The following is a 13,849-nucleotide window of genomic DNA, read 5'->3' on the forward strand; positions in this document are numbered from 1 at the left end:
TCATCATCGGACTTTTAAGAAAACTTGTAGAAAATATTCTGTCGATGGAAGGCCTATAGGAGATTTATTATATAAAGGTCTATCTACAGGCCTTTTCGACTATTTAGGATTGGGAGGAGATAATGTCAGAGAAATGCTTAACGTATTTAGAGATGTTCTATATTTAGAAAAGAACCTCTAAGAGAGCTGTAGAAGATAGTCTCTCAATGGAAGACCTAACAGGGATATTTTATACAGTAGTCCATATACTGGTCTTTTTGGCCATTGTTAGAATTGAAAGGATTGGGGCGAGATATCGTCATAGAGAAGCTATATTTAGAGATATTCTATATTTAGAAATTCATCACAGAACCTTTGAAAGATGTCTACAAGATATTCTCTCAATGGAAGGCCCAAAGGAGATTACTTATACAGAGGCCTATCAATCACTGGGCCTTTTGACAATTTGTTAGATTGAAAAGATTGATGAGGGGAGAGAGAATATCAGAGACGGGCTCAACGCACTTAACGATTTTCTATATTTAGAACTCTATCGCAGACCCTTAGGAGACACGTATATTATGAATTTGAAGGTCCATTAAAGCATTTGTAGGCCTGTTAAACTATGGATATATCTTACAATTTTCGGGTCTTTAAGATCTTTTGATGGAACTTGAATTTCTCTAAAATTGTGATGCCCTGTAGAATGTATCCAAGATCTATTGAAGATTTCAAAGATCCAAAATTGATCTTAAAGGCATGTGAAATTGTCTTTTGTGGAGGATGAAAGGACCCATAAGTGACTTTGAAGGATGAAAATACCAATAAATATCTCTGAAAATCTGTAAAATGGTATTCTTTTGACAGAATATCTGCTCAAGGTTATCTAGAGGCTTTAGGCACTATTTTTATAGAAGAAGAGAGATTATTTGTATGCATGTAATTTTACAGGTCTTCAAGACACTTTGTAGGAACTTGAATATCTGGAAAAATAAGCCATGAAGACCCACTGAAAGCCGTCAAAATTTTTTGAATGATAAAATGAATCATAAATGGCTCTGAAGTCCTGTAAAATGGTCTTCTATTGGCAGCATACATTCTAAAGGGCTTCTTGAGGCCTTCCGGCGGACTTCTATAAATAAAAGGCCTTTAAAAATATGAATGTGGTATTTTTTTTAAAGAAGGCCCAAGAAAAGATAATTTTTCAGGTCTTCAAGACACTTTGTAGATCGTCAAACCTTCAAGGGGTTACTATTTAAAAATTTGAAAAAAAAACTGCGAGGAACCACTGAGAGCCTCCAAGATCTATGAAAGGTTTGAAAGTCTGTAAAATGGACTTCTATAGACAGAATAACCTTCTACAAGTCATCTAGGGGCCTTTCAGTTGACTTCTATAAATTAATGGCATTTACCAGGCCTGTGTGAAATATTCTGTTTTTAGAAGTCTTAAATGAAGACATTTTATGTGTGTATGATGATACATGTCTTCAAGAGGTTCGCTAAGTCATCAAACCTTCGAAACATCTAGTCCTCCATTACTTTTTGAAGACCTTTCGAGGAGGAGGAGGAGGAGAAGGGGGTGATTGGTCGTTTCGATATCGTTTATGGGTCTTTTGCTACTTTAAGGTCTAATAGGCAATAGTAGTCCTCAAGGTCCTCTTATGGGATTAAAAAATTTCTTTGGGTCTTTATTGTTCTTTAAAGTCCTCCTCTTATTATGGTCTCAAGGTATTTCTTTTCATCTTCAGCACCTTCTAAATGTCTTAGGTCTTTATAACTTTTTGCAAGACTTTTCGTAAAATTCTTCAGGTTTTCAAAAAAATTTTTTTAATATTTTTTCTTTAGAAAAATTGTATTTTTTGAGGATTTAATTTTTCAATATTATGTCATATTTTTTTTTAAAATTTAGTTTTTTGAGAAAAAAATTTAGTTTCAAAATGATTTTTTTAATACACATTTTTTTTGAAAATTTAAAATTTTTAGAATTTAATTTTAATTTTTTTAGAAAAAATTAATATTTTTGAGAAAAAATTTTAAAAATATTTTTTTTTTAATATTTTTTCTTTAGAAAAAATTTAGTTTTTTGATGATTTAATTCTTCAATATTTTTTCATAATTTTTTTTAGAAAAATTTAATATTTTTGAAAAAAAAAAAATTTCAAAATTATTATTTTTTAATATTTTTCTTTAGAAAAATTCTATGTTTTTTGAGCATTTAAATTTAAAATATTTTTCAGGGGAGATTAATTTTTTTAGGATTCATTTTTTTTCAATTTTTATAGTTGCGATGGAGGATATTCTATAAAATACAAAAAACACAACAACAAAACTACTTTTTATCAAATTTTGTACTACTCAAATTAAATTGAACACAAAATATTGAACTAAAGGTGACTAATTTTCAAACATTTACAACTATATATTACGTATATAGGAGAAAATGGTTAAAGGGAACAAGATATAAAAATACAATCAATTTCAAGGAATATCATTTTGAAACAATTTTAAATTAAAATAAAAATTTAAATTTTTATCAGGTCCCCATAACCATTTTCCATATGCCAAAACTTCAACAGAACTCAACATATTCTTTTTTTTGGATTTTTTTTTTGTAACAACAACAATAAAATTTAACAACATATACACAACACAAACATTTAACACAAAAATTGGTATATATAGAATAATCTAATAAATATTTAGTATATATAAAATAATATTAATATGATCTGAAATAAATGAGAAGGGTAAAATCCACTGTTTTACTATTTTTTACTATTTCTTCTAATTTTTTTCTTTGGTTAATTAATTTTTACTAATTTTTAATTTGTAATTTATTTTATTTTTTCTATAGAGGACTGCTAAAATTGTTCTCAAAACAAACAATTATTTACTCAAAGTGACTAGCTGATACTAATGGAAAAAATTATAAAAAAATATAATTTTCAAAAAATTTTCAATCATTGCCAATTTCTATAATTTTTTTTAAATTTCCAATTTTTTTTGGAATTTCAATTTTATTTACAGTACTTGTTTGGAAATATTATGGCCGATGTGATTTGTAATTTTGTAATCCGGAATTTTATTTCTAATCTACTCAAAGTTAGGACCTATTGTTGTTCTATCTAAGCTAAGGGGATAAGGGTATTCGTGGTTGTAGTTATCTGTTTTATCGTTTTCTTTCGTTTTTTGTTTATCCTTGCAGAATCACAGGGATCAATTAGTTGAAGTTGAGTTTGAGGCTTTTTGAGGCTGCTCTTCCAAACATGTTAGCTTGAATACAACAATCTGTGTGTATGTATGTTCGAGTATGTCCTTGGTAATCCTCCTAAAAAGCGTTGGATCATCTAGCATATCTTTGTGTGTGTTTGTTTTTTTTTTTTAAGATACAAATCTATCTTGTGTCTGACGACCATAGCGGTATGCCTTAAATCGAATAACTTCAATAACCAAAACTGTTCTTTGTTTCTTCTTTCGATATTTGGTGATTTAAGCTATAGTGTTGTTTTTGTAATGGGGAATTGGTTGTCTCTTTCTTTTTGGGGTTTTGAATTTTGTTTGGAGATTTTGTAATTTTTTTTCAAGGGAGGAAAAGTCAATGAACTTTTGCTGAACAGGCTAATGGTATTGAATTTTCAAAGAATTATCCACTTTTGAGAATAAAAAATATTATCCACTTTTGTGGATAAAAAAAATATTCACATTTGTGGGTAAAAAATATCTACATTTGTGGATAAAAAATTATCCGCGTTTTTTGGAAAAAAATAAATCCACTTTTGTGGATAAAAAAATTATTGAAGTTTTCGGATAAAAAAATTATCCAAGTTTGCGGATATAAAAATTATCCACGTTTGCGGATAAAAAATTTATCCATGTTTGCGAATAATATTTTATCCACGGTTTGTGGATAATAAAATTATCCACATTTGCGGATAATGTTTTATCCACGGTTTGTGGATACTAAAATTATCCACATTTGTGGATAATAAAATTATCCACGTTTGTGGATAATAAGATTATCCACATTTGTGGATAATAAAATTATCCACGTTTGTGGATAATTAAATTATCCACATTTGTGGATAATAAAATTTTCCACGTTTGTGGATAAAAAAATTATCCACGTTTGTGGATAATAAAAATTATCCACGTTTGTGGATAAAAATTTTATCCACGTTTGTGGATAAAAATAATTATCCATGTTTGTGTATAAAAAAATTATCCACGTTTGCTTCAAAAAAATTATCCACGTTTGCGGATAAAAAAAAATTATCCACGTTTGTGAATAAAAAAAATTAGCCGCATTTGTGGATAAAAGAATTATCCACGTTTGTTGATAAAAAAAATATTCACATCTGTGGATAAAAAATTTATCCACGTTTGTGGATAATATTTTATCCACGTTTGTGGAAAAATTTTATCCACGTTTGTGGATAACAAATTATCCACGTTTGTGGATAATATTTTATCCACGGTTTGTGGATAAAATTTTATCCACATTTGTGGATAGAAATTTATGCAAGTTTGTGGATAAAAAATTATTCACTTTTGTGAATAAAAATATTATCCACTTTTGTGGATAAAAATATTATCCACATTTGTGGATAAAAAAATTATCCTCATCTGTGGATAAAAAAATTATCCACATTTGTGGATAAAAAGAATTATCCACATGTGTGGATAAAATTATCCACGTTTGCGGATAAAAAAATTATCCAAGTTTGCGGATAAAAAAATATCCACTTTTGTGGATAAAAAAATTATCCACATTTGTGGATAAAAAGTTAAAATTACTATATTAAAGAATTATCCGTTTTTGTGGATAAACAAATTTATGCACATTTGTGGATAATTTTATTATCCACGTTTGCGGATAATTTTATAATCCACGTTTGTGGATAATTTTATTATCCACATTTGTGGATAAAAAAATTATCCGCGTTTGTGGATAAAAACATTATCCACATTTGTGGATAAAAAGATTATCCACGCTTGTGGATAAAAACTATTATCCACATTTGCGAATAATATTTTATCCACGTTTGTGGATAAAAAAATTATCCACATATGCGAATAGTAAAATTATCCACGTTTGTGGATAAAAATTTTATCCACGTTTGTGGATAATATTTAATCCACGGTTTGAGGATAAAATTTTATCCATATTTGTGGATAATAAAATTATCCACATTTGCGGATAATATTTTATCCACGTTTGCGGATAAAAAAAATTATCCAAGTTTGCGGATAAAAAAATTATCCACATTTGTGGATAAAAAATTATCCACGTTTGTGGATAAAAAAAAAACGTTGGTGGATAAAAAATTTATCCACTTTTGTGGATAAAAAAATTTGCGGATAAAAAAATTATCCACATTTGTGGATAAAAAATTATCCATATTTGTGGATAAAAAAATTATCCACATTTGAGGATAAAAAAATTAATCCACGCTCACGGATAAAAAAAAACTATCCACGTTTGCGGATAAAAAAATTTATCCACGTTTGCGGATAACAAAATTATCCACATTTGTGGAAAAATTTTATCCACGTTTGTGGATAAAAAAAAACTATCCACATTTGTGGATAATTAAATAATAAAAAAATATATTTTTTCCTACCTCCCATCCCTGCATCCATTTGCACTTTTCAACAAAAGTCCATTGGAATTGTGTTGCCTACAAGGGATTTGGTTTTCCTAAGTCCTGAGGTGTGGATTTTTTCTCCCTTTCATTTGATTTTTTTTCCATCGGTCATAATGCTTAGGACTGGTACTGTTTTCAAACTTAGTTTTTAAATTCTGACATTCCACAAAATCAAATTGGAATTTGGTGGTGGTGTGAGGGAGTTTTTTCTGAAGATTATATGTTTACAAACATTACAACAATGCTACTGTTTATTCGAAACTACTTTAGTGTTGTTGTCGGTTGGCTGGCATTCAACTCATTACTTTTTGAAAATGAATTGTCGATTTTTATTTTTTCTAAATCTAAATTACGCTCGAGCATGGCCCACACAAAAATGTGGACAAATCTAAATCGCAGAAAGTAACACTAAAGTACAAAATATTGGCAAATAAATTTTGAAATCTACGTTGATTTTTTTAGATTTTTGGAAGATACATTTTCGAACTGAGTCTTTGGGGGGATAGATAACTTTCTAGTTGTTGTAATGGAATATTCAAATAACAACGAGTAGGTAGTAGTAGAAGGTGGTTGGTTGTACTTAAGTTGTAGTTGTAGTAAAAAACAAGTGGATAAAAACCTTCGCTCCAAATCCAACTGATCTGGTTGATCCTCTCACCTGATGGTTGGTCACTTATTTGATTTGTCAATTTATTTCGAATTAACTTAAAACAATCGGCAATATTACGTTTCACCCAGTTCTTAAAACGAGCAATACGATTGAAGGCCTCTGCTATTTTATTGGTATCATTGTCGGCAGTCGGGGCTGATAAACTAGATGAACCGAAGTTGGACAAAAGCAAAGCTAAGAAAAGATTAAGAACCTGCAACAGTGGAGAGAATAAAGTTGGGAGAGAGAAAGAGAGAGATAAATGTCAAATTTTTGTATATTACGGATGAAGCCTCCATCCTGGGAGCGGGGGAGCAGTTTCGGCCACGTCAACTTACCACAAGATTGCCGATCACGACCGTGGCCAAGAAGAAGGGTATACAGCTGACATCGCCCACATACATGCAGTCCCACATGGACTCGATCCACTCTCCGCACAGCACTCGGAACACAATCATGAAGCTGTGCATGAAGTCGGTGAAATTCCAGCGCGGTAATTCATGGTCCTTGAAGCGATCCTTGTGGTCTGCACACACACACGAAAACACATGGAAAGATGTAAGCCATTATTACAATGAAATTTCAAAATATTCAAAAAAATATTGAAAAATATTCAAAGCTTTAGAAAAAACATTGAAGGCTTTGCTTGCTATTTTCGTTAAATATTTTCAAGCCACAAACTATTTAGCAAAAAAGTACTAGCGAGAAAAAAGATGATTGAAGTTGAGTTAGTTTGGAGAGAAAAAAATTCTTGAGTGTGAGAGAGAGAGTGTTGGAAAAAATCTCTTTCGTTTCGTTCGGGTGTTTTGTTGGTGTTGCTGTGTGTGACTTGGTGTCTAGAACAAAATTTCCATTTTTTTTGGTCTACTTACTTTACTCAAAACATTTATTTTAGGGGATTCTACGGTTTGTAGTTGTGGTTGTGTTAGGTTTCGAGAGGGGTGTGTGTATGTGAGTGTAAGAATTTGATTCCGATTTTGTTTTTTTTGTTATGGAAATTGTTTGAATCGTATTGGGGAATAGCTACACCAGTGACATTTCCAAGGAATTTTTAAGATTTTGTGGATTTGCAGATAATTTAACGATAAATTATCTCAGATTTTTTTACGGCAAAATTTTATCTTCAGATATTTCATCCACAAATGTGGATTATTTATTTTTAGAAAAAAAAAGAGTCCTGTATCTAGAGGTTATTTATTCATGTTTGTGGATAAGTTATCTATAGATAAATTATCTACGTTTGTAAATAAATCATATATAGATAAATTATCTACGTTTGTAGACAAATCATCTACAGATAAATAATAATAAATAGTGGTGGGTAGATAAATTATCTACGTTTGTAGACAAATCATCTACAGATAAATAATAATAAATAGTGGTGGGTAGATAAATTATCCACGTTTCTGGATAAATCATCCATAGATAAATTATCCACGTTTTTGGACAAATTATCTACAGATAAATTATCCACGTTTTTGGACAAATTATCTACAGATAAATTATCCACGTTTGAGGACAAATTATCTACAAATAAATTATCCACTTTTGGGCATTATTTATCTTAAGATAAATTATTATTTGTGCATAAATTAGTTTTAAATAATTTATCCACGTTTGTGGATAAAAGAACTATAGATAAATTATCCAGGTATGTAGATAAATGGACTATAGATAAATTATCCACGTTTGTGGATAAATTAATTTTCAATGAATTATCCACATTTGTGGATAAATTATCTACAGATAAATTATCCACGTTTGTGGATAAAATATCTACAGATAAATTATCCACGTTTGTGGATAAATTATCTGCAGATAAATTATCCACGTTTGTGGATAAATTATCTGTAGATAAATTATCCACGTTTCTGGATAAATTAAGTTTAGATAAATTATCCACGTTTATGGATAAATTTACTATAAATAAATTATCCACGTTTAAGGATAAATTATCTAGAGGTTAATTATCCATATTTACTGATAAATTATCTATATATATGTATGTTATCTGTGATCGCGGATAAATTATCTTGTGGTTAATTATCCTATTTGTGAATAAATAATTTTTAGATAATTTATCCACGTTTGTGGATAAATAATTTTTAGATAATTTACCCACGTTTGTGGATAAATAATCTATAGATAAATTATCCACGTTTGTAAAAAAAATAATTTAGATAAATTATCCACGTTTGTGGAAAAATTATCTTGAGATTAATTATCCACAGTTGTGGATAAATCATATGGAGATAATTTATCCACGTTTATGGATAAATTATTTATAGGTTAATTATCCACATTTGTGGATAAATTATCTAGAGGTTAATTATCCACATTGGTAGATAAATTAACCAAATTAAAATAAATTAAATTAATTTTAGATAATTTATCCACAAATGTGGATAATTAACCTCTAGATAATTTATCCATAAACGTGGATAATTTATCTATCGATGATTTATCTACAAACGTGGATAATTTATCAATAAATTATTTATTCACAAACGTGGATCATTTATCTAAAATTAATTTATCCACAAACGTGGATAATTCATCTATGGTTAGTTTATCCACAAATGTGGATAAGTCATCTATAGATAAATTATCTACGTTTATGGATAAATTTTCTTGAGGTTAATAATGCACATTTGTGGATAAATCATCTATTGATAGATTTATTCGTGGATAAATTATCTAGAGATTAATTATCCACATTTGTAGATAAATCATCCATAGAAAAATTATCCACGTTTGTGGATAAATCATCCATAGATAAATTATCCACGTTTGTAGATAATTGAACCATAGATAAATTATCCACATTTGTGGATAAATTATCTACAGATAAATTATCTTATCTCATAGATAATATTACTTACAGGTATTATTTTGGAGACAATGCTCATTGCGGACCTTTATCTAAGAGATAATAGTTCCCTCCGGGCATTATCTCAGATGTATTGGTCTACGACTAAATATCAGACGTTATCTCAAAGATACTGACATTAAAATCTCAAAGATAATCATCATCTCTGTGTTTTATCTCAGAGATAATGATTGAGAACTAGTGATAATAATGAGATAAGAGAGGGAGAACCTTCATCTGCGAAATGAGAGGTGGTCCTCCCCTCCGTACATTATCTCAGATATGATGATTGAAACGTAGTGATAATAAAATGAGATGAGATATAATAAGATACGTAGATAGACGTAATGAGATAAGGGGATGAAAATCATTAGATAATTATTTCTGAGTTAAAAATGGAGAGAAACCTTTTCCTGAGAGATAAGAGGTGACCCTCGCAGGTAATTACCTCTCCCGGCATTATCTCAGATATAAGGGCCCATGACTCATTATTAGACATTAACTCAAAGAGAATGACATTAAAGCCTATTTTCTTAGAGGTAATTATCATATTTGCGTTTTATCTCAGAGATAATTGTTGAGAGATAGGGATAATAATGAGAGAGATAATAAAATAAAGAGATACAAGCAGTGGGATAAGGAGATGAAGATCACGATATAATTATTTCTCAGATTAATATGGAGAGAAACCGTTATCTGAGAGATGAGAGGTGACCCTCAAAGGCATATTTGGGCTTTATCTCAGAGATAATATATGGAGACAAAAATAATGAGGTAGGGGATCGTGAGATATTTATTTCTGAGTTAAATATGGAGAGAAACCGCTATGAGATGGTCCTCAAAGACAATTATTTCAAAAAATAGTCCTTTTAGGCCATTATCTCTGAAAATAGTACTGGCTATTATCTCAAAGATAAGGACAATTGCAATTATCCAAAAATATTGATTTTCACTAGCAATTTTCTAAAAAATATTTATCCTTTCCTTTTTTAATAAAATATATTGGGGAGTTTCTTGAATATAATGTTCTTCGCCGGCAACTGTTCCTAATATTATAGGTCTTTCCGGTCATATTCTCAGAAATAATGATTCGTAAGGACAATTATCCCCGAGATAATTGTCCCTTTTGGATATTGCTTCAGAGATAATGATACTCAACGGCATTAATCTCAAAATCATTAGCCCTTTGCCGCCATTAGCTCAAATATGATGGCACTCACAGCCCATTATCTCAAAGATAATAGTCCCTGACGACAATTATCTTGTAGATAATAATCCTCTTCTGGCGTAATATCAGAAATAATTATCTAATCAAACCATTATCTAAGATGTTTTAGTGGTGTTAGGTTATATTCTCTGAGAGAGAGAGATAGAGCGGTAGAGATGATGAGAGAGAGAGGGTGAAAGAGAGTGTGAGTGAGTGAGTAAGGGCTCATTCTCTCACTGCTATTTGATCACTATCCTTAGAAAGAGAGATAGAGAGAGAGAAAGAGAGGGAGTGAGTGAGTGAGTTATCTCTTTCTTACTATTAATGAATCACTATTCTCAGAGATGATCGCTTTTTGTCATTGGTGTAGCATTCCCTTGAGGTTTTTATATTGTTTTTTTTTTTTTTTTTTTTGTAAATGTATTTGTTTTTGTTTTGGCTTTTTATTGCCCACGAGACGTAATTGGTAGATGAAATTGAAACTTATGAGATGAAACTATAAAATAGCTTAGAATTCTGTTTGATTTTTTTTTGTAATTCAAATAAAAATAAGACAGTTAACACAACACATAAACTAAATTTTGGATAATAATGGAACAGGATGTCAATTCGATGTTAATTTTAATTTTTGAATTTAATTTTTATTATTTATTTATTTATTTTTTTTTTTTTTTTGAAATTTCCAAATTTTGTATCAAACTCCTGATCCATTTTTATTGTTTTTTCAATATTTTCTAATTTTTTGTTGTTATTTTTTGTTTTTTTTTTTTGTTTTTAGGAGGATGAGTAGGCAATCCTCCTTCATACTTACCAATATAGTTCTTTCCGAAAAGTTGCATTCCCATCACGGCAAAGATGAAGATGATAATGCAAAGTACAAATGTCAGATTACCCAATGCACCCATTGTCCGGCCCATAATCGAAATGAGTAAATTCAGTGTGGGCCATGATTTTGCCAATTTGAATACACGAAGCTGGCGTTTTGGAAGGGTGGTGTACCGTTTCGATATGTGTGGTTTGATTTGGGGGGGAAATTGGTGATGGTATGTTTTTTTTTTTGGGTTTTGGGGGGTTAGATATGTAATGGTGTTGGTGTTGATATATTTTTTTTTGGTTTTTGGTAAAAAAATTGCGTTGTTTATTTTTGGTTAATAAAAGCCGGGCAAAGCGTAGGAAAAGTTGTACATAAAAATATATGGAAAAAAATTTATATTTTAATTAATTTCTGGTTTTGAATACAACAACTTGTTTTTTTTTTTTTTTTTTTTTTTTTTTTGGGGTGGGGGTCTGGGGTTAAGGTTCTTAATCTGTTTAAGGAGAATTATTGAAAAATCAGAATCGGCATAGCTTCTTAAATCATGCCTTGACCAAATAACAAAATCTCGTTTTGAAACTTTGTTTTCAATTTCCAGCTGGGATTTGAGTGATTTTTTTTTGTATTTTATTTTTTTTAAATTTACAACAAATTAAAATCCAAGTATTTTGAAAAAAAATACGTGCCAAAAAAGCTTTGTTTTTTTGTTAAGAAAAAAATGTATTTTAAAAAAAGTGTTTTGAATTAAAAAAAATGTGTTGTTGTTATTGTTTTTTTTTTAATTTTTTTGTTGTAATCAAAAAAGAGTAGTAGGCATTTAAGGAAAACTGGTGGCTAAAATTGTTTGTTGTAGTTGTTATTGTTTTAATGGCTTGTCAGCTTGTCGCTTAATACCTGTGTAGTTTTTGCCAAACAATTGCATGCCCATGACGGCGAATATGAAGATAATTATACACAAGACGAAGGTCAAATTGCCTAAGGCGCCCACTGTGCGACCCATAATGGATATCAGTAAATTCAGTGTGGGCCATGATTTGGCCAATTTGAAAACACGTAGCTGGAATTTGTATTTGGGGGTGTGTGTGAGTTTAGAGATTAAGTTCAAAAAAATGGGGAAATAAAAAAAAATATTATTCTGATTTTTTTGATTGGTTCTGGAAATTCTTATATTTAGGGGAACCTGTGCCTCAAAGGTCCTATAAGAAACAGTTAAGGGAAAACGAAAAAAGTGTGGCAATCCAAGCACTAACTTACCAAACGAAAACTTCTCAACACCGACAGGCCCTGGACACCCTCCAGGCCCAATTCCAGCAGAGACAAGGCCACAATAATGAAATCGAAAATGTTCCAGCCTTCCTGGAAGTAGTACTTCGGGCTCATGGCCATCAGTTTCATGCTGGCCTCAATCGCAAAAGTGGCCGTGAAGAACTGAAAGCAACCATTAATTATTTTTATTATTCTTCTCCTCCCGTTCACCTCCTCTCCTTCTGCCATACTTACATAGTTACCACTTTTCAGCACCTTCTCCAATTCCGGATTCATGTCGTGATGATCCATGGCCATGAACATTGTATTGACCACAATACACAGGGTAATGAAGAGCTCCACGAATGGATCGAACACAATAAAGGAGACCCATTCCTGAAATTTTAACCACACCCAACAACAGTCCCATACACAAAAGATTTCGATGCCTTTTAGGATATATTCGAGGGCGATGTCCTTGAATGTGGGACCATCTTCGTCATCGTCCTCTGTGGGAAAATAGTAAACGGAGACTGAATCGTACAATTGGGCATTAGTTGGATTTGACATACTTTGACTCAGCCAGTTTTTGAGGGGAGGTTGGTTTTTGTTATTTTTTTTAACGATTTTTTACTAATTTTTAATCAAATTTAATTTTGTTTTTGTTAAATTTCAAATGCAAACATCAAAAATTAATCTTCATTGGATTACTAAGTTCAACAAACACAAGAGAGAATAATAGAGAGAGAGAGAGAGCGAGAGGCAAAACACATTGATTGAAATTAAAAACAACTTAACGGGAGAGAGAGACAATGTTTAGTTTCTCTCCCTCAGGGGTTTTCTCAGACCAATACACTCGAGCGCAAAACACATTTCACATCAATATTTTTTCCAGTTGCCCAAACGAAGGGGGTGACATTGACACATTTTCTAACAACAAAACTAAGGCTCAACACACAAATCGTTTTTTTATTTTCTATTTTCTAGCCAAGCAGCTTAACTACCACACAAATATTGAAGAGAGAACTACTGAGAGAGAGAGAGAGAGCTAACTACATAAAGACTAATTTTAAATGGAATATTTCATTGAAGAGAGAATTACTGAGAGAGAGATAACTACTTAACGAGTAATTTTGAACAGACTATATCACTGCAATTTTATCTATATAGTTAAGAGAGAAATTTGCTAGGAAAACCTTAAGAATGGTCGTTATTAAATTTATCTTAAAGATAATGACCAGAAAGGACTTATATCTGGAATATACTGACTAAGAACGACATTTATCTCAAAGATAATTGGCATGAAAGAAAATTATCTTAATAATAATGGGCATAAAACACATTTATCTGAAAGATAACGGCCATTAAGAATAATTATCTCAAGGCTGATGGCCGTAAAGACTGTTATCTCAAAGATAATGGTCATACCTGACGACGTCAA

At 30.8% G+C, this 13,849-nt stretch overlaps 1 protein-coding gene across 26 annotated transcripts in view; it reads right to left on the reverse strand.

Annotated features, from left to right (window-relative positions):
- Nucleotides 1–13,849, reverse strand: part of para-like (sodium channel protein para-like) — a 198,301-nt gene that overhangs the window by 66,107 nt on the left and 118,345 nt on the right. For 13 of the 26 annotated variants that reach the window (XM_059122227.1, XM_059122202.1, XM_059122221.1 and 10 more), the window contains 5 exons: nt 12,664–12,941; nt 12,418–12,591; nt 11,161–11,323; nt 6,612–6,799; nt 6,283–6,487 (listed from right to left, as the gene is read on the reverse strand). In XM_059122227.1, coding sequence (XP_058978210.1) covers nt 6,283–6,487; nt 6,612–6,799; nt 11,161–11,323; nt 12,418–12,591; nt 12,664–12,941 — 1,008 coding nt within the window. 26 annotated transcript variants of the gene reach the window in all.

This window comes from Musca domestica, unplaced genomic scaffold, assembly GCF_030504385.1.
Source record: "Musca domestica strain aabys unplaced genomic scaffold, Musca_domestica.polishedcontigs.V.1.1 20, whole genome shotgun sequence".
NCBI classification, from domain to species: domain Eukaryota; kingdom Metazoa; phylum Arthropoda; class Insecta; order Diptera; family Muscidae; genus Musca; species Musca domestica.